General features: G+C 40.5%; 2 protein-coding genes across 4 annotated transcripts in view; both read right to left on the bottom strand.

Annotated features, from left to right (window-relative positions):
* LOC127410926 (peroxidasin homolog) overlaps positions 1 to 8,837 on the bottom strand; it is a 120,664-nt gene extending 111,827 nt beyond the window's left edge. The window contains exon 1 of the mRNA XM_051646178.1: positions 8,608 to 8,837. Coding sequence (XP_051502138.1) covers positions 8,608 to 8,792 — 185 coding nt within the window. The 5' untranslated portion in view covers positions 8,793 to 8,837. The remainder of the gene's footprint in view (positions 1 to 8,607) is intronic.
* A 14,810-nt stretch (positions 8,838 to 23,647) lies between these two features.
* Positions 23,648 to 27,543, bottom strand: part of LOC127410931 (myelin transcription factor 1-like protein) — a 177,671-nt gene continuing 173,775 nt past the window's right edge. For all 3 annotated transcript variants that reach the window (XM_051646191.1, XM_051646193.1, XM_051646192.1), the window contains one exon: positions 23,648 to 25,845. In XM_051646191.1, coding sequence (XP_051502151.1) covers positions 25,705 to 25,845 — 141 coding nt within the window. In that variant the 3' untranslated portion in view covers positions 23,648 to 25,704. The remainder of the gene's footprint in view (positions 25,846 to 27,543) is intronic.

Below are 27,543 nucleotides of genomic sequence, written 5' to 3'. Positions count from 1 at the left end.
GTTTAATGCGACTGATGGATCAACTTTAATGTTTATAACCACTAAATAATAATCACAGAATGAATGAAACTATGCCTGTTATCAGACAACAGTCACTGTTTGATAAAAGCAGCAGCACAACACATGGGGATGTGTTTGCAAAATGTTGCAGTAGAGTGCTTTAAATTTTAACATTTACAAAGTACATCTTTCTGTAACTGGTGGTTCCCTACCCATAAAATTGTCTTTGTTTGTTTGATTTTTATAGATCTCTACCAGAACATGCAAGTGAAACTCAAGAGGTGAGCTGCCATTTTGTCATTTTCTTTAAAATACTGACATTATGTTCTGAAAAATGAGGTAATATTTTGTTTTTTTATTGTGATTTCAGCCATCCGCCCCACCCGTGGTATGAAGCTATTAGATTATGTGAGTTTTAAAGGAATAGTGTGATGAGGAGGAGGGCGGGGCTGGGCCGTGAGGACACACGCCCGGCCCTGAATCAGGCTAATCAGCCAGGAGGGGGATAAGCATGAGCCGGAGGCGCCAGTTTGAGAGAGAGAGAGCCACATGCAGCCACTGTGTGTGTGTGTGTGTTTGCTTATGTTTGTTTTATGTTGTTTTAAGTTCATTTCTGTCATTAAAGTTTACATTGACTGTTCAGCCGGTTCCCGCCTCCTCCTTGCCCACCATACCCCATTACAAATAGTTTACCCAAACATTATTCATTTACCCTGATGCTATCCCAGATGTGTATGACTGTATTTCTTCAGCAGAACACAAAATAAAATTTTTAGAAAAATGTTGAAGCTCTGTAGGTCCTTATAATGTAAATAAACGGGTGCCATCAGGCTGCTCGCTATTTGACGGTCCAAAAGTCATATTTAGGCAGCATAAAAGTCATCCACACGACTCTAGTCGATCAATTAATGTCTTCAAAACCAAATTGATACATTTGTTTAAAAAATAATCGATAATTAAAATGTTTTTAACTTTAAATCATTGCTTCTGACCAGCGCTGAATTCCTGTTTGAAATGGACCAACTCTCGCGTGACGTTCATTCCTCTGTTGTATACAAAGCACGCACTTCCAACTTTTATAATTATCGATTTGTTTCTTAAACCAACCTACCGATTTGCTTCAGAAGACATTAATTGATCGACTGGAGTCATGTGGATTACTTTTATGCTGCCTAAATATGCCTTTTGGGCCGACACATAGCCAGCAGCCTGATGGCACCCATTTAGATGCATTGTATGGACAAACTGAGCCGAAATCTGCTTATATAAATCTTCACTTCGGTTCTGCTGAAGAAGGAAAGTCATACACATCTGGGATGGCATCAGGGTAAGTGAATAATGAGAGAATTTTCATTTTTGGGTGAACTATTCCTTTAAGTACTCCTTTTTATCTCTCTTTTTTTTATTATTTCTTTTTGCCATGAATTTATACACTGTAATCAATTAGTACAATGTAATTTCTTTGTGACACAGGTTTACAGTTAAAAAGCAGATACATTATGTTTTCCAGCTGTGTTCAGTGAGGATACTTATCTCCACTAAGCATGTTAGTGATAAAGACTGAATTTGTGATACATATAGAAATTAGGAATTTTTAACATATCTTGTCCACATGCTAAAACACATACTCTGAACCTAATTGTGTATTTCTATTCAGACAGACACTGTTGGACCCCACAACCTCATTACCTGCAGAGTGAAGACATCATAGAGGATTGTGCAGATATTTAAGTGAATTTAGCCTTCATTACATCTATTTTGTGTTTTCATGGGACTTTGCTCTACCTTAAAGGGATAATTCACACAAAAATGAAAAGTCTGTCATCACTTACTCACTCTCATGCCATCCCAGATGTGTATTTATTTCTTCTGCAGAGCACAAATTAAGATTTTAGAAGAATATTTCAGCTCTATAGGTCCTTACAATACAAGTGAATGTTGACCAGAACAATGAAGCTCCAAAAACACATAATGGCAGCATAAAAGTAATCCATAAGACTCCAGTGGATTAATCCATGTCTTCTGAAGCAATATGATAGGTGTGGGTGAGAAACAGATCAATATTTGAGTCCTTTTTTACTATAAAAAAAAATCACCTTTCACTTTCACTTCCACTTCCACATTCTTCTTCTGTTTTTTGGCGATTCACATTCTTTGTGCATGTCGCCACCTACTGATAGGGGCTGGTCAAAGGTGGAGATTTATAGTGAAAAAGGACTTAAATATTGATCTGTTTCTCACCCACACCTATCATATTCCTTCAGAAGACATGGATTTAACCACTAGAGTCTTATGGATTACTTTTATGCTGCTTTTATGTGGATTTGAAGATTCAAAGTTCTGATTACCATTCACTTGCATTGTGAGGACCTTCAGAGCTGAAATATTCTTCTTAAAATCTTAATTTGTGTTTTAATAAAGAAACAAGGTCATACACATCTGGGATGGCATGAGGGTGAGCAAATGATGAGAATTTTCATTTTTGGGTGAAATATCCCTTTAAAGGATTTGTTGTCAGTATGGAAGAAAAATACTCTCTCTATAAAAGATTTTTTTTTAAAAACTACAAGTGTCTATTCCAATATTCATGTGTGGAGCAATGTAATTATCTACTATTTAATTTGCATATGCATTTATTTACTTTTTCACATTATGTATTTGTTGATGTATTTATTAATATGAGTGATTTATGCATTTGGAATTATTTAATCAAAATCATTTGTTAATGTATCCAACTAATGATTGCTGTAATTTATTTTTTCATTTGGATAGAAAATAAAAGTACTTAATTGATACACATGCCTTGCTTTATATATTTATTTATTTATTTATTTGTTTGTTTGTTTATATTTAAAGTAAACCCATAATTGAGGCAATAATGTACCTAAAAAACCTAAAAAAGCATTGCATCAAAAAGTTTCTTTATAGCACTACTGAGGTTCTATAAAGCATTTTTAAAGAATGGTTCTTTAGGGAACCTTTAAAAAGGGTTCTATTTAGCACCAAAAAGGGTTCTGCTATTGTTACAAGACGAAGTACCCTTATTTGGTACTGTTAAGAACCATTTTTCTTAAGAGTGTAACTACACATTATTTCAATATAAATGTACAGGCTATTAAGAATAACTTTATTGTTAACTAGTCTACTGGATAATGTAGCAGCAAAAATAATAGTAATTCCAGTGAAAGTCTTCAGTAGAAAAGAAGCCAGTTTTCTTTGCACACTTTTTTCAACTTGTTTCTGGACTTTAAATATCTCTTCAGATCTGTTTTTGCTTACTTTAGTTGTAAGATGTCAGTCCACTTTTCATTCTCAGTTATTTTTTGGAACCCAGTCAGCTTAATTATTGTTGTAATTTGTAAACAAATAATAATGATGATAATAATAAATAATTATTATTTGTTATTATTATTATTTTTGACTTATAGAATTTTGAAATACAAGAGTAATACATTTCAGTCATGCACCCTTAACTTTAAAACCCTCAGGCTTTTATTTTGATGGTCGAACACTCCAGGAAGTCCTGTAAGTGTCTGCATTTGGGCTAGTTCACAGTAGTTTAATTTGCTTCTAATTCGAAATCTAGTGAAATGCTCCTCCGGTGCCATTCTAAATGTACGTTATAAGCAAACCAAACTATTGCGCATCTATATCAGAGATGTTGTTCGTGTGAAGCACTCACATATTGTGCGCCATTCTAAAGAGGATGAGTGCATCACAAGCCTGCCAGTGCTAAGTATGTGTGTCAACAGAGCCGCGTCATTCACTAACGCGCTGCACATGCATACTTTATATTTACTTATTAAATGTAGCCTTTATTTACTTATTAAATGTAGCCTTTATTTACTTATTAAATGTAGCCTTTTGCGATTCACAAAGCTATCGCATGTCAAGTGGCTTTGAATAAAATGCACGAGTCATATGGACTACTATAATGGTGCTTTTATGGTTCTTTTATGTCATTTTTGGAGCTTGACAGTCAGGGTTGGCGGATTACTTTAAGAAAGTATTCTGGGCTGAATACTGAATACTCGTTCTTAAATGTATTCAGTAAAGTATTCTGAATACTTCAAATAAAAAGTAACGTATTCAGAATATAAGAATACTTTTAGAATACATATTTATAAAGGCAAGGCACAATTGGAGGAATTAAGTATGATATGTCGTCATTATCTTATCTGAACCGCTAAACCTCCACTTTTATCTAATCTAAGTGAATCTAAATAGCTTGTTTCTTTAAATTAGATTAGAGCTGGACACTAATGTTTTTCTGAATGGAAGGCAGAAGACAAAAAGAAGGCAGTTTGTGGTCAACTGCAATATTTTAATCTTTTTCTTGAGCCATTATTTGATTGGACTGACAAAGAATAATACATTTTTTACACAAAATTAGATAATAAATGCAATATAAACTGTATTTGTTTTCAAGATGATAACTGGATGCCATAAAGTAGTGAGGTCATGTGACAACAGTGTAGTATATTAATGATTTTAACTAGGCTTGCTTGTATATTTCCATATTAAGACCTATTTATTCATTTTATTTTATCTCTTTTATGACCAACACTTATTTACACAGCTTTGTTTTTTTTTATTATTATTATTGTTGTATTTGTTTTGTTTTTTCTGTGTGTTTTTTCTGTGAATTACATCGTATGAGATGTTTTTTTTTCAAAGAGAGATAAAAAATAATAATATGCCTGTATGTTACAATATGTGTCACCCTGAACTAGCCTCCCATACGTCTATAAGCCACAAATTTTACAGTAGTTATTATTTACATGAGGTTTTTCTGTCTTCGTTTGGACTGATCTGATCTGACCAGTCTTTTTAGAACTTTCTCACATATTTTACCTATTCATGGTATTATTGTCATTAATAACTGCTATTTCTCAACAGTTGTGCAAGTTTCTGATGTGGACGTGACTCACTAAATGCTTATTGAGAGCTGTCTGTCCTTACTCTGCCTTTATACAGAAGCCGCAGATGCAGCTGCTGCATAAATGTATTTACACAGCAACAATCGCAGGAAACAATGTATCATGTGGGCGAACATTCTATTTGTGGAAATATCGTTGCCAACTGTATAGATACTGCTGCACAGTGCACTGATTATTAAGATGTGCCAGTGTGGTTGCCAGATATTCATTCCGGGAATTATTATACATGAATAAGACGTTGTATTTTCATTCTTTAGTGCCTACCATCAGACCTCTTGGTGACCGCAGTACATTTTTAAATTATCCCAAAAACACAACCCATGATTCTTTTATATTAACCCATGATTGTGATTTCAAATGAGCCCAATTTGTTGTGAAAGCTGGCAACACTGCAGTCACACGCTACATTATTCGTGGACATCCCTATGGACATTTTTCCACGACAACACTTTCAGCTTCAGCCACTGGGGGCAGTAGTTTGGTATAGACCAATTTCAGCAGCAGATCTTTCGACGTCCTGTTGCTGAATTCAAAGTGATCACTCTGGATAGTTTGGGCGATGGACTGGCAACTTTGGTAGGAATGATCCATGAACTGGAGAATTACACAATTTGTTTTTAAGCCCATCAAGTACGTTATTTTTATCAAGCCCATCAAGTATGAAAATTATTAAAATTATTATTATTAATTACATAAAGCTTATCAATTCCATTTGGCCTTAGATCAGTTTATCAGCTGTGGTCAGCACAGTACTGAACTCAAGGGGCTTTTTATGCTCAATCCAGTGAGTTTGATACAAGAGTGAATGTCTTGCAGACAGATGTGGAGTTTTACACCCTGATATCATGAAATTATGTGACTGTGGTGATATTTTTGCACAAAAGAAATTACAAAGATCATTACACGTATCGCAGCAGTTCTGAGGTGAAATGTCCACTGTGTGGCACTAAAAGCGAGTTAAATTTTCTCCCAAAAAGATGAGGTTTTTAAGGTTAATGCTCTATCTTGTTTTAAATCAACAAAACCAACCTCCCTACACTAAACCTTACTGATAGTGTCAGAAAAGTAAGGTGAAATGTGAGGTGAAAAACAGAATAACTGAAGCAACAATATCATTTTGTGGTGCTTCTAAGACACTATCGGTTAGCGTGTTAACTCGCGTGCTCTTCAGGACTCGTATCCTGATCCTTTGCATCGCAAGTGCAACACTCTATCAGTTGAGCTACTGCGCAATTTGATCACACTCGAACAAGCTTGTAATTGTAGTAATTAACGACAATTGGTTATTAACATGTGTTGCCTTACAAGTCATGCGCTATAGTAAAACTGTATAGATGTTGTAGCACCAGGAAACTGATCCGATATGTCCAACGAGCCATTGAACTTTCGCCTACTACATTTTTCAAAAGGATGTGCATTATAGTCACCAGTGAAGTACATACTAAGTACGTAGTAGGAGTTCACAAATTGATTCGGGTTTAAGCACCAAACCCAGGTACAACTATGGAGATCCAAAGAAATCAGAATTCATGAATTAAATGTACAAAATTTCATCAATCACTTAATCAATCAATGTACCCATTTATTTTAAAATTATTTTGTGAATAAATTAGTAAATTGAAATTTGTATTATAATTAAATATTAAATTAAAATTTTAATTCTAATTATATATAATTAAAAAAAACATTATCCCCATTAAATATACCACTAATTAAATTAAATTGTGTATTTAATAAAATGAAAGAATTTTGAAAAGACACTTTTATTCATATGTAAACTCTGACAGTGCACCACAGAAATTTGAATTAATGTGCTACACATGCGATCATGCTCTAATCAATGCTGGTCCTGTTGAGACTGAAACATACACAGTACTGCTTAAATATAAAGAAGCAGTTGAAAAAGACATTCATTCATCAGACAGACTGTGTAACACAATGCTGTTACTGTTGCGATCACATCAAAGCATTGAAGCCAACACTTTAATCAAAAGAGGTGAAATAAAAGGGGAAAATAACATTACTGCACATTAAAAGATGTGAAATAATGCAACAGTGTATTTTACAGCTTTAAAAGATAAACTGTTGGACATTTTAACAGAAGAGAATGTCCTGGACATGTATAACCCTCAACAAAGGCACACAAGTAAATGAGGTCAATTGTTAGATTGACTGGATGTCCCATACAAAATTCTTTCTTTATCCATTATATACATAGGCTATATTCACCGATCAGCCACAACATTAAAACCACCTGCCTGATATTGTGTAGGTCCCCCTCGTGCCGCCAAAACTGCGCCAACCCACATCTCAGAATAGCATTCTGAGATGATATTCTTCTCACCACAATTGTACAGAGCGGTTATCTGAGTTACCGTAGACTTTGTCAGTTCAAACCAATCTGGTCATTCTCTGTTGACCTCTCTCATCAACAAGGCATTTCCGTCCACAGAACTGCCACTCACTGGATGTTTTTTTGTTTTTGGCACCATTCAGAGTAAATTCTAGAGACTGTTGTGTGTGAAAATCCCAGGAGATCAGCAGTTACAGAAATACTCAAACCAGCCCATCTGGCACCAACAATCATCCATGCGATTATCTAATCAGCCAATTGTGTGGCAGCAGTGCAGTGCTTAAAATCATGCAGATACGGGTCAGGAGCTTCAGTTAATGTTCACATAAACCATAAGAAATGTGATCTCAGTGATTCTGACCATGGCATGATTGTTGGTGCCAGACGGGCTGGTTTGAGTATTTCTGTAACTGCTGATCTCCTGGGATTTTCACACACAACAGTCCTCTAGAATTTACTCTGAATGGTGTCAAAAACAAAAAACATCCAGTGAGCGGCAGTTCTGTGGATGGAAACGCCTTGTGGATGAGAGATGTCAACAGAGAATGACCAGACTGGTTTGAACTGACAAAGTCTACAGTAACTCAGATAACCGCTCTATCCAACTGTGGTGAGAAGAATATAATCTCAGAATGCAGGCTGGCACTGTTTTGGTGGCACAAGGGGGACCTACACAATATTAGGCAGGTGGTTTTAATGTTGTGGCAGATCGGTGTATGTATATTATATATATAAACACACACACACACACACATGCAAAACTTAGTTTTGTTAAGTGTGCCACTGCAGACTTGGTCAAGAGTAGAAAGCTGTGTCTTAAAACATAGTGAGCTGCCAATCTACAGAGTATTTTGGCCAGCAGATGCAATTTATTTATTTATTTGTTATCATATGATCATGCAGCATTTTGGGTATCATAAGTGCGTTCAGTGTCAGTTGACTCGACTGTGTGCGCGTGAACTGAGCTGATTCCAGTGAAGCCTAAAAATGTGGACTAGGTAGGGAGCTCACTAGGTTTTGAAACAGCCGTTGTGTGCGCGAAACAAAGACTCGTCCAGATGAGGAATGTTACAATGAGACCGAGACTTTCAAAAGAGCACTCTAACTTCCCTCAGACTCGTTTGTACTCAATAAATAACCGGCGAGCTCCATACAAATTCAGTGCAACAAACCATAAATAATGCATTACAACGATGACAACTTACACCGAGTGAAGTTTTGTGTAACTTTTAAGATGGATACAGCTCTTTTTCCGAGCAGATAAGCAAAATAAAACACTTTTAAAATACTTCGAATAAAGTCTCATCTACTCACAGGATTGTTGTCTGTGGAAGAACAGCGGGTACAGTTTCCAGGTTTAAATGCATGCATCTGACAGTGGTACGGAAACATAAACAGCGGCTAGGACAAGCGAGCACCCTGGACGGGCCACTGCTGAGAAGCAACACGGCGAGTGCACTTAAAAAGCAAGGTAAGTTTCGGAAAGTCCGCAACGCCATGGCCAGCCAGCGAGCCGCAAGAACAGTGTGCAGGAATCGAGCAGTCCAGTGGAAAATAGGGTAGTGTTTGCCTGCGAACTAGACCAATCACAGTCCCCTCGATCATGCTCAGGATAAAAGCCCATCCTACTGAAGTTTCGCCTGCTGCATACTTCAATCGTGCGTTACCGTCATCATTAAAATAATGTTGCGGGTTCAATACAAGTTAAGCTCAATCGACAGCATTTGTGGCATAATGTTGTAGACAACCAAAATTAATTTAGACTCGTCCCTTTTTTTCGTGAAATAAAACAAAAATCTGGGTACAGTGAGACACTTACAATCAGTCCTACCAGGATTTCACGGCAATTTTCATGATTTCAAAATGACTGAATTTGCTTCGGCTTTTCTCAAATTTTGCGATGCAATTTGCAGCATTTTTGGGGTTGTTAATTACATTTTAAATGCAATCACATGTAAACATTTTGGTGCAAAATACCTGAATATGCAGTTAGCAAGCAAAAAATAAAATTACACACACAAATACCATACATTTGATGAAACCTGTGGGTATTGGAAGACCCATAATAATTTTTGTATTAAAATGTTCTGCCTCAAACAATGCAAGAAAACTTATCTAAGGTTAGATGTGCAATAAATATGTAGACTACAAACACAAATGAGGATTCAATAATTAGGCCTGTTGCAATTATTAAATCTGATATATGGCCATATATGAACACATACAATTAGAGTTAATATATTTGAACATCTATGTATACATTTAAATTCCACAAGTGTTTACATACACGAAAATGGCAAATTTTGTCATATTTTGAAATATAGGCCTTTGTTGCACATGTATATACACTGGCGGCCAAAGGTTTGGAATAATGTACAGATTTTGCTCTTATGGAAAGAAATTGGTACGTTTATTCACCAAAGTTGGATTCAACTGGTCACAATGAATAGTTAGGACATTAATAACTGTCATGAACTCAGTTTCCCAGCAAGCAACGCAGCCTCCAAACATGGCCGCCCCGGACTCCAGTTCCCACAACACAATGCACTACCTCTATCCCAATCACCTGAACTCTGATCAGCCTCACCTGCACCTCCTCACCACAGTTATGACTGCACCCTTTATAGGAAAACTTGTCACGTTTTGTCAGTGCGAAGTATACGCTCTATTCATTGTATCTAAGATGTTACCAAGCCTTCATAGTCAGCCTGATCTCTTGTTAAAATACCTTTGCCTGTTTTGACCATGAGTTTGCCTCTAGCCCTGTTACTTCTGTTTGCCAATTGCCTGACCTTCTGCCTGTACTGATTATTAGATTTTGCCTGCTGTTTGAACTGTACTGTTGCCTGATCTACATTAAACTGCCCTTACTGCACTTGTATCCTACTCTCCTGGTGTATTTCCTAATAGAATACTTTGCTGATCCTCATGGATGCAGCAGACAACATGGAGTGGAAACAAGCTTTCACTCATCATGGACAGTTAATGGAACAACAACAACAATACCTTACTGATCTCATCACACAAGCTATCTCTGCATCACCTCCTCCTACACGGATTATCGCTATTAACCCACCTGATGGCAGAAAAATGGGAGAGAAACTCTTAGACCTCACTCAAGGGAATCACCGTGTGTCTGATTATGCCCTGGAGTTCAGAACAATCGCCGCTAGAAGTGGTTTTAATGTCACTGCACTCAAGTCCATATTTTGTCGAGGTTTAAATCCAGAGATCTCAACCAAACTGGCATACATGGATAAACATCTTACCCTCAACTCATTCACTGATCTATCAATCCATCTTGAGCTTCTGCTGTTACATCGTTCTTTGCCTATTGTCAAGAAAACACTGCAACCTCCGAACAAAACCATGGAACCCTTGAAAATCGGATATGCTAGACTAATTACATTTTGGGGGGGGGGCTAAAAATAGGCAAGCTCCGGTGGTCAATTCCCCATCGCAGTCAGCGGTAACGACCACGGAGTGTACCTCATTGTTTTCAGCACTCACTTCCAAAGTGAATGATCCCCCACTGATGTCGGTGCATTTGGCCATGAAGGCCATTCCTCACAGGGTATCAGCACCCATACCTGCCACGGTAAACGAGCCGGCGCCCATGCCTGCCACGGTTAAAGAGCCAGAGCCAATGCCTGTAGCCTCGAACGGCACAGAGCCAACACCTGTAGCCTCGAACGTCCCAGAGCCAATGCCTGCCACAACCACGGAGGTCGTTCCCCAGTCACTGCCAGTGCTTACGACCACAGAGATCGTTCCCCTGTCACTGCCAGTGCTCACGACTACGGAGGTCGTTCCCTTGTCACTGCCAGTACTCACGACCACGGATGTTGTTCCCCAGTCTCACGACCACGGAGGTCGTTCCCCAGTCAGTGCCAGTGCTCACAACCACAGAGGTCGTTCCCTTGTCACTGCCAATGCTCATGACCACGGAGTTCATTCCTCAGTCAGTGCCGGTGCTCACGACCACAGAGGTCGTTCCCTTGTCACTGCCATTGCTCACGACCACAGAGGTCATCCCCCAGTCACTGCAATCATTCCTGACCACGATGACTCCGCCCTCAGAGTCTTCCATGGCTCTGCCCCTCAAGCCACCCATGGCTCTGCTTACCTTGGCTCCGCCCCTCAGGAATATCCTGGCTCTGCCTCCCATGGCTCCACCCGTCAAACCTCTCCTGGCTCTGCCTGCCTTCAAGCATCCCTAGGCTCTGCCCTCAACCCCAGAAACTCCACCTCCTATGACTCAGCCAGCTCCTACTCCTGTTTTTCCACCTCCTGACCCTGTTCCTGCCCTTTGGCCACCTCCCAGGCCTCCTGAACCTGTCCCTGCCCTGTGGTCGCCTCCCAGGCCTCCTGAACCTATCCCTGCCCTGTGGCCACCCCCAGGCCTCCTGAACCTGTCCCTGCCCTGCGGTCGCCTCCCAGGCCTCCTGATCCTGAATGCCCTGGTCCTCGCCTTAGGGGGAGTCCTAAGAGAGTTAGTGCTTCCGGAGTGGGCTCTTTGGGGGAGGGTTCTGTCATGAACTCAGAGTTTCCCATGTTTCCCAGCAAGCAACGCTGCCTCCAAACATGGCCGCCCCAGACTCCAATTCCCACAACACAATGCACTACCTCGATCCCAATCACCTGAACTCTGATCAGCCTCACCTGCACCTCCTCACCACAGTTATGACTGCACCCTTTATAAGAAACCTTGTCATATTTTGTCAGTGTGAAGTATACGCTCTATTCCTTGTGTCTAAGATGTTACCAAGCCTTCATAGTCAGCCTGATCTCTTGTTAAAGTACCTTTGCCTGTTTTGACCACGAGTTTGCCTCTAGCCCTGTTACCTCTATTTGCCAATAGCCTGACCTTCTGCCTGTACTGATTATTGGATTTTGCCTGCTTTTTGAACTGTACTGTTGCCTGATCCACATTAAATTGCCCTTACTGCACTTGCATCCAATTCTCCTGATGTATTTCCTGACAATATTGTGAAAAAATTACTATTACAATTTGGAAAAAAAATTTCAGAACTAAAACTACTTCAGAGTTATCATCAAACGTGCAGAAATGACAGCTTTGCAGATCCTTGGTGTTCTAACTGTCAGTTTGTCCAGATACTCAGGTGATATTTCATCCCACGCTTCCTGTAGCACTTGACATAGATGTGGCTGTCTTGTTGGGCACTTCTCACGCACCTTACAGTCTAGCTGATCCCACAAAAGCTCAAAGGGGTTAAGATCCATAACACTGTTTTCCAATGATCTGTTATCCAATGTCTGTGTTTCTTTGCCCACTCTAACCTTTTCTTTTTGTTTCTCTGCTTCAAAAGTGGCTTTTTCTTTGCAATTCTTCCCATAAGGCCTGCGCCCCTGAGTCTTCTCTTTACTGTTGTACATGAAACTGGTGTTGAATGGGTAGAATTCAATGAAGCTGTCAGCTGAGGACATGTAAGACGTCTGTTTGTCAAACTAGAGACTCTGATGTACTTATTCTCTTGTTTAGTTGTACATCTGGCCTTCCACATCTCTTTCTGTCCTTGTTAGAGCCAGTTGTCTTTTGTCTTTGAAGACTGTAGTGTATGTCTTCAGTTTTTTGGCAGTGTCAAGCATTGAATAGCCTTCATTCCTCAAAACAATGATTGACTGACGAGTTTCTAGAGAAAGTTGTTTCTTTTTCTATTATTGACCTTAAGATATGCCAGTCTATTGCATACTTTGGCAACTCAAAAACAAACACAAAGACAATGTTAAGCTTCATTTAATGAACTAAATAGCTTTCAGCAGTGTTTTATATAATGGCAAGTGATTTTCGAGTACCAAATTAGCAATTTAGCATGATTACTCAAGGGTAAGGTATTGGAGTGATGGCTGCTGGAAAAGGGGCCTGTATAGATTTGATAAAAAATTATTGATGGTGATGGTGCTGTTTTTTACATCAGTAATGTCCTGATTATACTTTGTGATCAGTTGAATGCCACTTTGGTGAATTAAAGTACCAGTTTACTTCCAAAACAGCAAAATCTGTACATTATTCCAAACTTTTGGCCGCCAGTGTACGAGACATTTTTATATCAGTAAAAAAACATTTATGAAAATTTATTTTCAGCATATAAGTGTTCAGCATATATTGCCATTTTCGGATTCGTAGCCTATGTATTAAGCACTTCAAATTCTAATCACACTTTACTACACAACTAATGGGGTTCATAAGTGAATATTAGGGATTTTTTATATAAACGCGGGTTTTTGTGTCTCATTCGCAGCACTCAGGCTAAAGATTAAACATTAGCTGTGATGTATGTGGCATGTGTGCTGTCTGCAGTCCCCAAAAGTTTAGACAAGGATTTTGATAGTGAAACCTTTACTTTGCAAACCTTTACTTTGTAAAGTTATATCCGATTTTGCAACATTGTTGCGATGATGACGTAACGCTGTAAACCCTAAAACCATAGAACAACTGTAAAAACGATGATATAAACAACTTTACATCTCAAAAAATAGGTTTTAACAGAAGAAATTGCTTTTATACAATTATTAGTTTCACATTTCTTATGTCTTCCTCTAAACCCCCTAACAATTAGCCCCATTCACTTTCACTGTAAGTGCCTCATTGTAACCTTGATTTTTGCACAAAAAAAAAAATTATAGAAAAGGCGGGACGTAATCAACATTAAGCTCAATTGACATAATTTGTGGCCAAATCCAAAGAATAATCTATTTGGTAAACACTTCAACAGGTTTGCCCTTAAATAACAATCATTGTTTTACAACAGTAACCATAATTTAACCATGGCATTTGTGGTAAAATCATAGTAAACACAATATAAACATGGTTACTGTCATGGTTACAATATATAGTAAAATCATGGTTACTAAATAGAAACTACAGTATTACTGTTATAAAACCATGGTTAATTATATCAAAACTATGATTTCTGCTCAGAAAACCACAGCAGTTATGGTTACTACAATGACAGCAGTTATGGTTACTACAAGATTACTATAGTAAAACCATGGTTAATTTTTGTCAGGGTCTTTAACTAAAAAAAAACAAAAAACATTTTCTCTAATTACTAAATCAACATTTTAACTTAATACCTGCACTAATATGCTACATGCATCAACATAATGTGCACTTCAAACTCACCTCAACATATTCAATATTCGAAAGCTGTACATCACTATAAATCAAAATCAAATCCCTTTATTGTCACTCAACCATATACACAATTGCAACAGTGGGTGAAAGTCTTGGGTGCGGTTCTAAGCAACACAGCAGTATGACAGTTACAATAAACATCTGATTTACACATAACACAGTTTACACATCTGTTAAACAACACAATATACACCTAATAATATACAATATAAAGTATACACAAAATAAGAGGACTGTATACAAAAAATAATAATATACAAAATAATAGGAATAACCTTGCTTGAGTTGCGTGAGGATGCGGGTAGAATGTGTGTTCGTCTGTTGTTTGACTCCGACTCGGTTCCTCAAAGCTCGGGTGATTTCCTCGCTCTGTCGGTGGGCGGTATGGCAGCTTATCCTCAGTGGGTTGGCGGAGATATCAGCGAAGTCAACTCGGCTGAAGAAGGAAGAGAAATCTTCTTCATTTCTGTAGGCAAAAGGGTGAGACGAGCATTGCTCGGCAGTCTCCTTCGGATCCATCAGCGTGCTCAGTGGAACACAGAGAATCTTGGCCCGTCCAGCGAGATTGCCAAAGTTCAGGTACGTATATTACTTCCTTGGGCAACGAGGCTACACCTGGGAACAGCAGGGTTGCAACTAGATACGGCGAATACTGTCGCTGGAAGCAAAGCTTCTCTGGGGTTTTATACTCGCAATGACATCATGGTTGAGGGACACGTTCTGTTGTGCGTTTCATCCAGTAGGAGTTGAGAGTTCGATCCTTCAGAATTTCACACCTAGGTGTAAAGTGAGCAAGGCTCGATGGGATCTGTAGTCTGTTTAGACTCCCTTTGTTTGATTTTGGTGCCTTTTCTTGTGTTATCAGGATTTGAGTGTTCCTACAGGCCCCAGTCAGGCTTTATGACTGTGTGTAGGCCTGCCTTTGTCTCCTATCCAAGCACCCAACTTTCCCCCCTTTGTGTCTTCCTGATAGAAAAGAAAATGGTTTCACAGTCCATACAGTTCATAGAGTTCACAGAGGCTTTATCATCTGGGCAGAGACTGAGGCACATCTGGGCATAGAATTTCTAACTAAGTCTAAAACTACATTCATCACACATAAAGAAAAACATTCCAAGTTATAGGTAGGCACAGCATTAACCATAACACAGTCCTTTGCTGTTCTTTGGTCATAACACAAAATCATAGTAGAACCTGACAATGGATACTAGGACCAAAACATTAGAGGAAAGGAAAGGAGGGTTAGAGGTTAAAAGGCTTATCCTTGGATATGATTGGGGTTAACCTGTGGGATGGGCTCAGACTGGTGTGTAAAATGTGGCTGTACGAGAAGGAGGGAGTCCAGTCTGGCCTGTAGGTTTTGAATGTACCTGTACATGGCGTGTGCAGTAATTGCCGTGATGATCCAACCATTAAGGAGGAGCTCGAGGGCGACCAGACTGATAGGGTGTTCTTGGTAGGATGACGATCTGCTTTATGTGATTAGGAATTAGAGTGGTCAAGTCAGCCGGTTTGAGACTGAACTTCACTAATTTCATCCCTTCAGCCTGAAGCTGCTGTTGAAGGGTGTCATCAGTGGTAAGGTTGTGACCTTTAAATGCGTCCATGATCTCAATTTCCGCATCATGCTTGTCGACGCTGAGATGATGGAGGACAATATCGTCAATGTGCAATGTTTGGTAGTATTAGTTTAGTGGCTGTATCATGGTGGTCGTATGACATTAGAACATTGGTGGCTGGTGTGTTAACGAGCCAGTGACTGCCTGATCACTCTACCTTTGTCTCTGTTCCTTCATCTTTGACAGACATGCTACCTTGACACTTTTGTTCAGAGAATTTGGCTCTTAGGCCGCAGAGGTAGTTAGTCGTCTCTCCAACAAAGGGGTTGCTTGGACAAACCCAATGAATGTCCTTTGTCTTGGCACACATGCTTAGGTTAGGGATAAGGTAGAACGAGGTGTCCTCATCGTGGTAGGTGAGTGTTGGTGGTGTTTTGATGTGAATGTGTTTGTTACCTCTCCGAAAACCAACATTCAATACAGACTTTAGTTGGTATATATTCTGCCTTTTTATGATGGGTAGATTGAGTATGAATCCTGTTATGAGGATTTACATAGATTGGAATTGCACTGCCAAGACTATATGCCAGGTGTACCTGTGAAGGTACACAATGGAGGTAGTAGCAGATCTAAGGATTTGTTTGACAAGGTCTAGGGAGACCAGGTAAGCTGGAATCCTTCCACCACTCAGAGTGGTGCTAGAAGTTAGTGCATGCCGACGTGATGGGTTGAGTGTTTGGCTTGATTTTAAGACCCTGATGCGGTAAGCTACTGGTGAGAGCTTTCCCACTATCTCGAAGGGCCTGACCAACTTGGTAGGAATTTTTAGAGATTCCTGCCGGTTTGATGAACCTGAAATAGAGTACCTTGTCCCCTACTTGGTACTTGCGGTGAGACTCTTTCCTGTCATAGTAGGCATTGAATCCCTTGATGCTGGCTTCCAAGTTCTTCTGGGCCCAAGCGAATGTGGCCCAAAGATGGTTGCACAGGTCCGTCATGTACTGGTGCGCCATATAGGTGGTTGCAACACTGATGTCTTTGGGGCGGTACAGAAGGTGTAGCGGAAGGGTCATTTCTCTTCCAGTCATCATTTCGACTCCTGTGGAGTGGTGTGGAGTAGACCTAATGGCCATCAGCACCAGGGGGAGATTCACATCCCAATCTCTGCCATTGCTGTTAACATACTTTTTAAGCATGTTGATAATGGTGCGGTTGGCATGTTCGACCTGTCCAGATGACTGGGGATGATACGGGATGTGGAAGTTGACTTCCACACCCATGATTTTGTACATGGTAGTCATGACGCTTGAGGTGAAATGGGTGCCTCGATCTGAATCAATGGAGAGGGGTAGCCCCCAGTGGCTGAACACATGGTTCAGCAACAGGACTGTGGTTGTTGTGGCTGTGTTGTTAGGGGCAGGGAGGCTTTGCAGCCACTTGGTGAAAGCGCAGGTAACCATGAGGAGGTACTTGTTACCTCGTGAGGACTTGGGGACTGGTCCAATCCAATCCACCTGGAGGTGGGACCACGGGAACGTGATCCCTCAGTTCTGGAGTGGGGCCCGATCCAGTGGTCTGGACGGCTGGAATCTGGCTACAGACCAGGCATCCTTTGACATAGGAATGGTTGTTGTGGGCCATCAATGGCCAATAAACAACTTGTTGGAGATTCTTGAGGTTGGCCTTGTAACCCCGGTGGCCCAGAGCATGGGCTAGCATACCTCCCCTATGATCAGTTGGGACAAACCAGCGAGCTGGTCCCTTGCCAGTTGGGTCCCTTGTGTTGCAGGGTTTGCTACCCGCTGCCTGGACAGTTTGGATGGCCGGGTCTTGCTCCTGCATGGTGATCAGATCTGCATCGCCAGGTATCCGTCCCAGGTGCAGAGTCTGTGGGCAGGTCTGAGGGTCTTCTCGCCTTTCTTGCCTGCCGACGGGTGATTGCGTTTACCACACATTTTTGGGTAATTGGAAGCCATTTGTCTTGGAACTCCCAGGCCGTGCCCTGTTCCGTGCCTAGCTTGGCTAGGCTGTCAGCTTCATCATTACCGTCTTTGTCAGGACCAGAGGTTTGGGAAAGACCTTTGACCTTTTTCCAGTACACTGTCATTCCCAAGTTGGTCACAAGTCGGTCACAAGCCAGGAAGAGTTCCGAGTGCTTGACTTGTTTCTCATGTTTCTCATGCCATTGTCTTTCCATATGGGAAAGTGAAAGATAAAACAATGACGAGCATAGTTTGAGGCAGAACAGATGGTCAGTTGCTCAACAGTCAAATTGCCAGCTTACTGGAGCGTGATGAGCACTGCTGCAATCTCTGCATACTGGCTTGTCTTGTTGCCCAGTCGGTAGTTGTTTGGTTCGTCGACGTTGTGGTTGAACCAAACAATACTGGCTCCTGCCCGAGTCTGACTTTCATGGCGGAATGAACAGCCATCCACGTAGACCCATGGTAGGTCTGCGCATGTATTCTCATCATAGTAATGATGATTTGATGGGAACAGTGGAGTGGTGACAAGTAAGGATTCTGGGCTCAGCTGCCCTTCGCAGTCACAGTGTTGGCATTCAGCCAGGCCCTGGCGCAAGGCCATTTTATGGTTCTGGGCATACTTGACCTCAATGTCATAGCCTTGCAGTACCATCATCCAAGTGGCAATGCGGCTGTTGGATATCCACCCCTCCCTCAGCCAATGGCTGTCCAGGAAGGTGACAGGTTGGTGACAAGTCTCAATGACTGTCTTCTGACCCCCAATGTAGCTACGGAAGTGTTCCACAGCCCATACGGTGGCCAGGAGGGCCTTCTTGCTGTCAGAGAACTTCATCTCAACAACACTAAGAGGCTGGCTCGAGTAGACGACAACACATTTGTCTGTGTCTTGTTTCTGTGTCAGTGTGGCATTGAGACAGTGGGATGAGAAGCTTTCCTCGAGGTGGAACTCTTTATCCTTGTCTGGGTAGGCCAGACAGGGTGCAGAGCTGAGCTTGTCTTTCATCTGGCGGAAAGACTGTTCCTGGGGCTCTCCCCACTCAAATGTTTTGTCTTTACGGAGTAGTTTCGTGAGGGGTCTGGCTATCTCTGCATAGTCCTCTATGAACTGTCAGGAGTAGCTGCAGACACCTAGGAAGCTTCTGAGTTTTGACACACCTGTGGGAGCTTTGAAGTCGCGGATGGCTCGAACTCTCCCAGCTAGAGGTTCAATGCCATCTGCACTCACTGTTAGACCCACATACTCAACCTTGGTGCGGCACCACTGGCCCTTGGCTAGTGCAAGCTTGGCTCCAGCAGTGGAGAGTTGGTTAAGTACATGCCGGATATCAAGTGTTTCTCAAAGGACTGGTTCCTCATGAGGATGTCGTCCACGTAGATGAGGTTACCATGGGCAGCAGCATCACTCATGGCCTTACGGAGGAAGATATTGAACTTGGCTGGGGATCGTCAATTCGAATATCCAAATGGACAACGGTTCCAGGTGTACTGGCGGTTACCAAAGAGAAAGCCAGCTTGTACTGGTCAGCTGGGTCAACTCTCATTGTCCAGAAGCCGTTGGCCATGTCCACAGTAGAGAAGAAGCGGGCCCCTTTGACCTTGGCCAGTTTTTGGTCCAAATGGATCATGGGCCAGTGGGAAAGTGGTACCTGCTTATTTAGAGGGCGATAGTCAATGGTGAGATGCCACTTGATGGTCGGCTTTAACACTGGCCAGATAGGCGAGTAGTAGTTTGTATTGCATTCCCGAATGATTTGCTTTTGCAAAAGCTTGTCGAGGATCCCTTGGATCGACTTATAGGCAGCCAGGGGGATTTTGTACTGGTGTACAAATGTGGATGGCACATTTGGATCATTGGGAATGTGATCTCTGATCTTCTGTAGTTAAATCATCTTGCTTTGGCAAGGTGCTCATTGACCTCGGCCTCAAAGCCAATGTAGGGTTCCTTTGGTGAGGAACATATTCTGTCATCATCAGGGTTTGTGTCTCCAGGTTGAGTCACAAGAGAGTATATGACCATGTCACCTCTGGTGCCCAGGGTAGCGCTGCAGATGGGTTCGCCTTGTAGCGCTTCATGGCGGCTTCCATGATCATTTTGGTCGGGAAAGTGGGCAGCACACTGTCCAGGTTGTCATCCCTGGCTAGTGATGGAGGTAATTCTCCTATCACTGGCAGTGTCCATTCAAAATCATGACACGAGTTATCGACCAACATCCCTAGCGGTAGCTGCACCATCACCTGAATCGGGATGTGCGTCAGGTTCTGAACCAACAAGTAGGTTGAGCGGTAGCTCAACTCGAGCAGGGGCATGCTGCAGACGGTCAGATTGAGTTCCAAAAAGCGGGGCAAGGGTTGGAAGAAACCTGTGGGCCAGGTATCTTCTGTCCTTTAGAGATCACCAGGCGGATGGGAACACCGGCACGGGGATAGTCATATCTACCTCGCTAGCAACCTGGCACGCCTGGGGAATGGTCTGGCCGGATATCATGTGTTCTAACTCATTGGTCAAAGAATGCCTTTCAGCCCGGGCTTGGGACCACAGAACCCGGTTGACTGTGTCCAACTGAGCACCCAGTCTGACCAGAAGGTCCACTCCCATGAAGAACGGGGGTTGGAGTTGAGGGACTACACTCACGAAATGCATGACCTGCCTTTTCCCAATCCGTTACGGAGAGGGCGCATACCCCAATCGCTTTGAGGAGATTTTGTGGTGACCCTGCCAAAAGGATGCGGTGACTTTGTGATGTGAAGAACGGAGGAGGACTGTGTCGACACAAGTCATCGTATAGGTCCTGGCTCATATCGGTCTTTTCTGACCAGAGCGCTACAAGTGCTTCTGGTGTTGCTATACCGTTGATGTGCACGCCTCCCACTATGTGGGGGCTGTACAGGGTTAAGTTCATGTTCTTCAGTGAAGAAAGGAAAGACTCGTAGTCATGAAATGAGAAATCAACCTGCGGCTGTGGGCTCACAGGTGGCATAGAAGTATCAGAGCCAGGGTCAGGCTCTGGAGGAGGCATGATCATTGGTAGGGGACCTCTGGACTCCTGGATGATGGCAACTTGTCCATCTGAAGCTGGCGAACTGTTTTCTGGACCAAGTGGCCTCGGTGTGTCAACCTGAACCCACATGTGTCCACGACGGTAGTCAATAAGCGGAGCCAGTCGGTCCAGTAGGTCCTGGCCAATTAACAGTGGTTCCATATTAATTGGACATATGTAAATGGGGTGTACCAGCATCCCATGAAAGGTAATGTTGATCCATGCCCGTTTTGTGATAGATGACCTATCTTGCATGTAGCTTGTGATGCTTGCATTGCAGATCTCAATCTGTAACTCAATCTCAATCTCAATCTGGAGAGCGTTTTTGTTGTTACCTCTGTGAAGGCGTTGGAACCCATCAGACTTATTTCGGAACCAGTGTCGAGTAGTGCGTGGGAGCTGATGCACCCCCCTACCACTACTGATGTGTATATGCATCGGGCATTGCCCTTACGGCCCAGATCGCCCAAGAAGGTCAGAAAAGGAGGGTGTGGTGTGTTGGGAGTGACTGTTTGGGGGAGCAACTTGGCCTCCCCTGTTCCCCTTTCCCAACCTACAAATTAAACTTTGACATTAATGGGAGGAGGTACATAGTCTAGTCATGCTGATGGAGGGTCAGCGCCGTATTTCTTTGAGTTCGGCATGTCAACATGACATCATGTTGATGTTCAGAGAACATCGACATTCAAAAGGAAAACAATGAAGGCTTGAATCCGAGCACTGACATCCCCTGCCAGCCCTTGGCACAGATGCATGCAGAACAATACCAAAACACTTCTCTTTAAAGTATAACAAAATTTATTGATGCAGTAATATCAATTAATAATCAATACAATGCAGTCGATAAACTTCTGACTTCCAACTACAAACTAAACAGTAACATGATTAGATATGGTAACAGATAAGCCTATAATACATGAGAGGAGGACAGGTGTGTGTGTGTGTGTGTGTGTGTGTGTGTGTGTGTGTTTGTGTGTGAATGGGTGTATGTGTGTGTGTGTGTAAGGAGAGTAGGAGGGCACAAAATGGCGGGCGTGGCTCTCGTGGAGAGTACGTCAGGCGAGGTTTCCGGCCAGAGAATGTGGCCGCGATTGTGGGCGGAGAGACTGGTTAATGGCGTTTAACGCATGTCTCCGCTGGTGCGATAACATAGGGACAAAGCTGGGCGCTGTCGCCAAGTTATCTGTTCACCAAATGTATGTGCGGGTATGTTTGTGAAGGGTCGTGAGTGTGTGCAGTTAGTACGAGAAAGAGAGAACAGAGTGACGGCACCAAAGCCGGATCATGGGAGAGAAGGCAACTGTTAGTTTTATCACTCAGAGACATGATGAACAGTTCGTAATCCATCTGCTGCGGTCGTTGGTTCTTAAATGGATAAACTCAGTGTGCCGGTCTCACCCACGATGGTGGAAATGCACAAACAGCCCAACGTGGTTGGACGACAACACAGCAAATCTCATTTGTGGTAACAGTAAGTTACATTAATACCTTGAGTATTATTAGCAGCAATGAGCGGACTCGGTGGTCTGTAAAGTGTACAAGCAATAGCCTTGATACACAAGAATAACACACTAATAATCTATCTCTGCCCAGACGTAAACCTCTTACTTGAGTCGCGTGAGGACGCGGGTAAAATGTGTGTTCGTCCACCGTTTGACTCCGACACGGTTCCTCGAAGCTCGTGTGATGACGGGATGCCGTTTCCTCGCTCTGTCGGTGGGCGGTACAGCGGCTGATCCTCGGTGGTTGGCGATATCAGTGAAGTCGACTTGGTTGAAGAAGGAAGAGAAATCTTCTTTCTTCAATTTTGTAGACAAAAGGGTGAGACGTGGATTGCTCGGTGGTCTCCTTCGGATCCGTTAGCGTGCTCGGTGGAACACAGAGAATCTCGGCTCCTCCAGTGAGAGATTGAATGGCCAAAGTTCAGGTACGTACGTTACTTCCTTGGACAACGAGGCTACACCTCGGAGCAGCAGGGCTGCAACTAGATGCGGCGAATACTGTCACTGGAAGCAAAGCTTAGGAGGAATCTCCGGGGTTTTATACTCTCGATGACATCATGGTTGAGGGATGCGTTCTGTTGTGTGTTTCATCCAATAGGAGATGAGAGTTCGATCCTTCAGAATTTCACACCTAGGTGTAAAGTGAGCAAGGCTTGATGGGATCTGTAGTCTGTTTGGACTCCCTTTGTTTGATTTTGGTGCCGTATCCTGTGTTATCAGGCTTTGAGTGTTCCTACAGGCCCCAGTCAGGCTTTATGACTGTGTGGTCTCCTATCTGAGCACATGAGGCCCAACATAACTTTTACACAGATAAGTTTAGTAAGCAATTTTATAACACTAAAATGATGTTAACATGCATAATGTTTACATCTTTTGACTATACTTTTGAAACGATGTGTATTTTAATGTTAACTGACTGGCCCCATTCACTTCCATTGTAAGTGCCTTATTGTAACTGTGGTTTTTAAATAAACGAGGGACAAGTATTATTTAAGAAATATTTTCAGTGGTAAGCAACATTAGGCCACAAATTCTGTCGATTAAGCTTTACTTGTATTGAACTCAGAATATTCCTTTAAAATTTTCACAGAAGTTTACTCAAGTCTGTGGCAACACAATTTTTCTTTATTCAGAGTACAATGTGTCAACATCTAGCATGACAAATATTGTACAAATTTCACAATGTAAAAATGAAAAATCACCATAACTTGTGATCTCACACATTTGTAGTAAAATTAAAATGTCAACAAATTCATGCTGTGTCATACAAAAATAAATCAAACTCCAGTTCTACAGAGAGCTGATAGTTTAAAATCCCATCATCATTGATGATTCAAACAGATCAACCTCGAAATGAAGAATTTAAGAGCCATAAAATCATAAATTCAAATGTAAATTCGGAATTCTAATATGTGACATATTTTTGTTTTATCTCGGGTAATTAGTCACAGATATCTTCTTTTTTAATTTATTTTTTTTTTAAATATGATGCACCAACAGTATATGAGCAGCATGTTTGTGCTTAAAATCCAATTTCCATTGTACCGGTGATGATAATTTATTAAAAAATGATCCTAGCTATTTCTCTATCGAAAGCATTACTATATTGGAAAAAGTTGCAGACCTGATGCTGTGCACTAATGAATGATGGAGCCCTAAAATAGGACAAATTAATACAATGAAAACAAGCACCTTCGCATTAGCTCTCAAAAAGCTATTAACATGGTGGCTACAGCTAATAGTACAATGGAAATGAAGGGCGCATACTGCAGTGCACAACACCCCCAAATTCTACTGTTGAATCTAACATCCGATCCCATTTTTCTTATCCACTTAAAACTCTTCATTTTGATTGAGGACTCTTTGATGATTTGTACAGTGATGAGACATAAAGTGCTGCTGGGGATTATTCTTCAATTATATAGAACACATTAACTAGCATCATTATTTCAAAATTCACAATATATTTTTTGGAAAGATATTGTCATCATTTCTTTTTGAATTCCCTGTGATCTCTCCTCATAACCGTGGAATGTCTGTCATTACGCCTTCCAATCGAGTGCCAAAGGGACACTTGGAGATTGCACTTCAACCAAAGGTCGGATAAATCTCTTGGACAAGTGCAAAAAGTCATCTGGCACAAAAGTGGGGACAAAAACCCTGTAGGTCCCATTTTCTTTGTCTATATATTCTTTCACAAAGGTGTCCCAAATAAGATGAAACTCATTGTCTGTCTCTAATCTCTAAACATTGTCCATGTTTCCCTTCTTTTAAAACCTTTGTATTAAAAGATTTATATAAAGATCAATAATTTACATATAGTAAAAAGATTCTGTAGCGTCCACTGTTTACAAACATGAAATTGCATATACCCAAACTGTTGTCCACCACATAGATTGCATCTCTTTTTATACACATGTTTAAGTCATATATTGCTGAGACCTATATTTTTTTCTTTTTCCAAAAAAAAAAAAAAAAACTTTGATGCAATTAAATGACAATGCATTTCTAACAGAAATAGTCATTTTCTGTTTGACTTTTTTCTGTTTGTTTTTTTAAAACAAATGTTCATTGCTAAATAACAGGATCTCCATTACCTATTTTCTGTGTCTTGGTGTATCAAATAAACATTCATATAGAGTCAATTTTTGTTTTTAACATCAACTTTAACAACAAAACTCCACATCCTATTTGATATTAACAATAAAAAAAACCTCCAGCCATTTCATAATCTGTGCACAGAAGGCCTTTCAGTAATGTCAGTAAAGTAGAGATTTTTAACTCTTTGTCTCTCAGCAAGCATAAAAAAGCAAGAATGCAGTATATTCAGTAGTGGTTGCATTACTGTTCAGAAATATACAGTACACTAAAAGGTGCATGAATGAGCAGCAAGAGCAATGACTTCACATATGAAAACGTACAAAATGTGGATGTTTTCAAAAACTATTCTGCAGATCATTTTTTTTTTTTTTTTTTTTTGTTAAAGCAAGGCCAGAAAAATAAATACAAATACAAATCATGTTAAGTCAGCATAACACTTTTTAAAAGAATATACAGTATGTTGTTCACTGTTTGATAAACTACAACAGCAAAGCATGAGGCATCCCATATGATTTATTCTGGAAGTGTCTTTTGTCCCCTTTATTCCTTCGTTTAAGAAAAGCGACCCTAGACTGGAATGCCTTGCACTGCTTGTTTAATGTTCTCCAGCAGGGCCTTGTTCTCTGGACTCGGATACTGCTCTTGATTTGTGTACATGTCTGTTAGCGTGCTCACATATGCGTCAAAGTTCTGTTCACTAATTGGGTCCTGTGAAACAGAGAGAAAATTAGGTGATGACAAAACATATGAATCAGACTTATGCACCATTCAAAATTGAACTGAATTCTTGAATTTGAATTTAATTTGAATTGAGGTAGCAAACAGGATGCAGAACTGTAAAGGCATCGATATACTTCCACCAAAATTGTAGAACGTATGAGTGTGATATCATTTAAAACAAAATCTGATGTTTTTGAGTTTGTTTTGGGGGTTCGAAACCATTTGCCACCGCAAACTCTCAGGAAAACATTTTAATGGCTGCTAAACACCTTCATACTGCTATTGTTCCACTACATCGAGGCTGACAGATCCCATTATGTTCTTCAGTCAGTTAAGATCATGAACACACCGGCGTGCACAGTTAGTAGCGAGCTGGTTCAGACGTATCTACATCTGTATGATCGTTTGCGTAGAGGCATTTTCCAAGACCATGGAAAATTATCTTGATATTTTTTTTAAATTAGTCTACAAAAGGAATCAAATCTACTTAAATACTCTTAAGTGCCTATTCACACTGTTGTTTGATATGCTGCATCATACTGTACTGTATATGTGCTGTCTGCAGCCGAAAGCCGTTCACACATTTACATTGGAGATACTGTATGTCTCTAATCATCATTCTTTTGTCTGTATTCTGTTCATTTAAGCCTGTCTGGCACCCTGTTTTACACTGATTTTTGCAATATTATGAATGCAGAATGTAAACATTACAAATTATCCACTGCACATATTACTTTAAATGAACATCATGCAATTAATTCAGCTTCTTTTACTGATCTTTTACTGATCTTGTGTGAATTCTACTCATAGAATGAGACATGAAATAATTGATAACACATTTTAATGTCATATTAGTTGATGTTTTACATGCAGTCTTGTGCGTCCTCATATTGAAATGACCGGTGTCTGAATGTTCACAAACAGTATATCGTTGTTCAACTGTTTCTCTGAGCGAAGAACGAAGAAGAACTTTGCTGTAAGTATATCTGAGCCTTAATTCAAATTTGCATGTAAGGAAGTAGAATTAAAATGGAATGAACTTCAAAGGAAGTCATATAATTGCTGTAAATTTGTATTTTTTTTTTCATTATAAATTACTCATAAAAATGTTACTATACACACAACAAGGGGTATTTCCAGAAGCAATAGGTTATATTAATTATCAACATTTGAAACCTATTTCATGTACGTTTATACTATATATATCATTATATTTAATAAATTAACATTCATTTTATAAACATAGTGGAAGAACATATCAGAATGTTCGAGTTTAACATAAATGACAATATTTATATTTTAATTATCTGAAAACAATATTGTGGACATTTTGTGGTACTATATAGCAAAATTAAAATCTAATGGTTTCGATGGTTGTGTAAATTGTATTGACAGGACTGAATTTAATAGCATATTTTTACTAAATGAATGACGTAATGATCAGTTTTATATTACTTCTGAAATGTAATCTGATTACAAATTACACAACTGAAATTGTTATCAATAATGTCATATTTTAGATTAAACTTTTTAGGTAATTTAATTTGATTAATTTTGTACTAATTTTAAATGATTTATTTAATGTTTTGATGAAAATCTAATTTTAAGTGTATTCATTACCAAAGATTCTTTGAATCTTTTATTCTTTTAAACTGGTTGGAATGTACTTGATATGTAATCATGCCA

This window comes from Myxocyprinus asiaticus, chromosome 20 (genome assembly GCF_019703515.2).
Source record: "Myxocyprinus asiaticus isolate MX2 ecotype Aquarium Trade chromosome 20, UBuf_Myxa_2, whole genome shotgun sequence".
In the NCBI taxonomy this organism is placed as follows: domain Eukaryota; kingdom Metazoa; phylum Chordata; class Actinopteri; order Cypriniformes; family Catostomidae; genus Myxocyprinus; species Myxocyprinus asiaticus.
The sequence above is the reverse complement of the archived record's forward strand: the minus strand, read 5'-3'. Positions and strand labels throughout refer to the sequence as shown.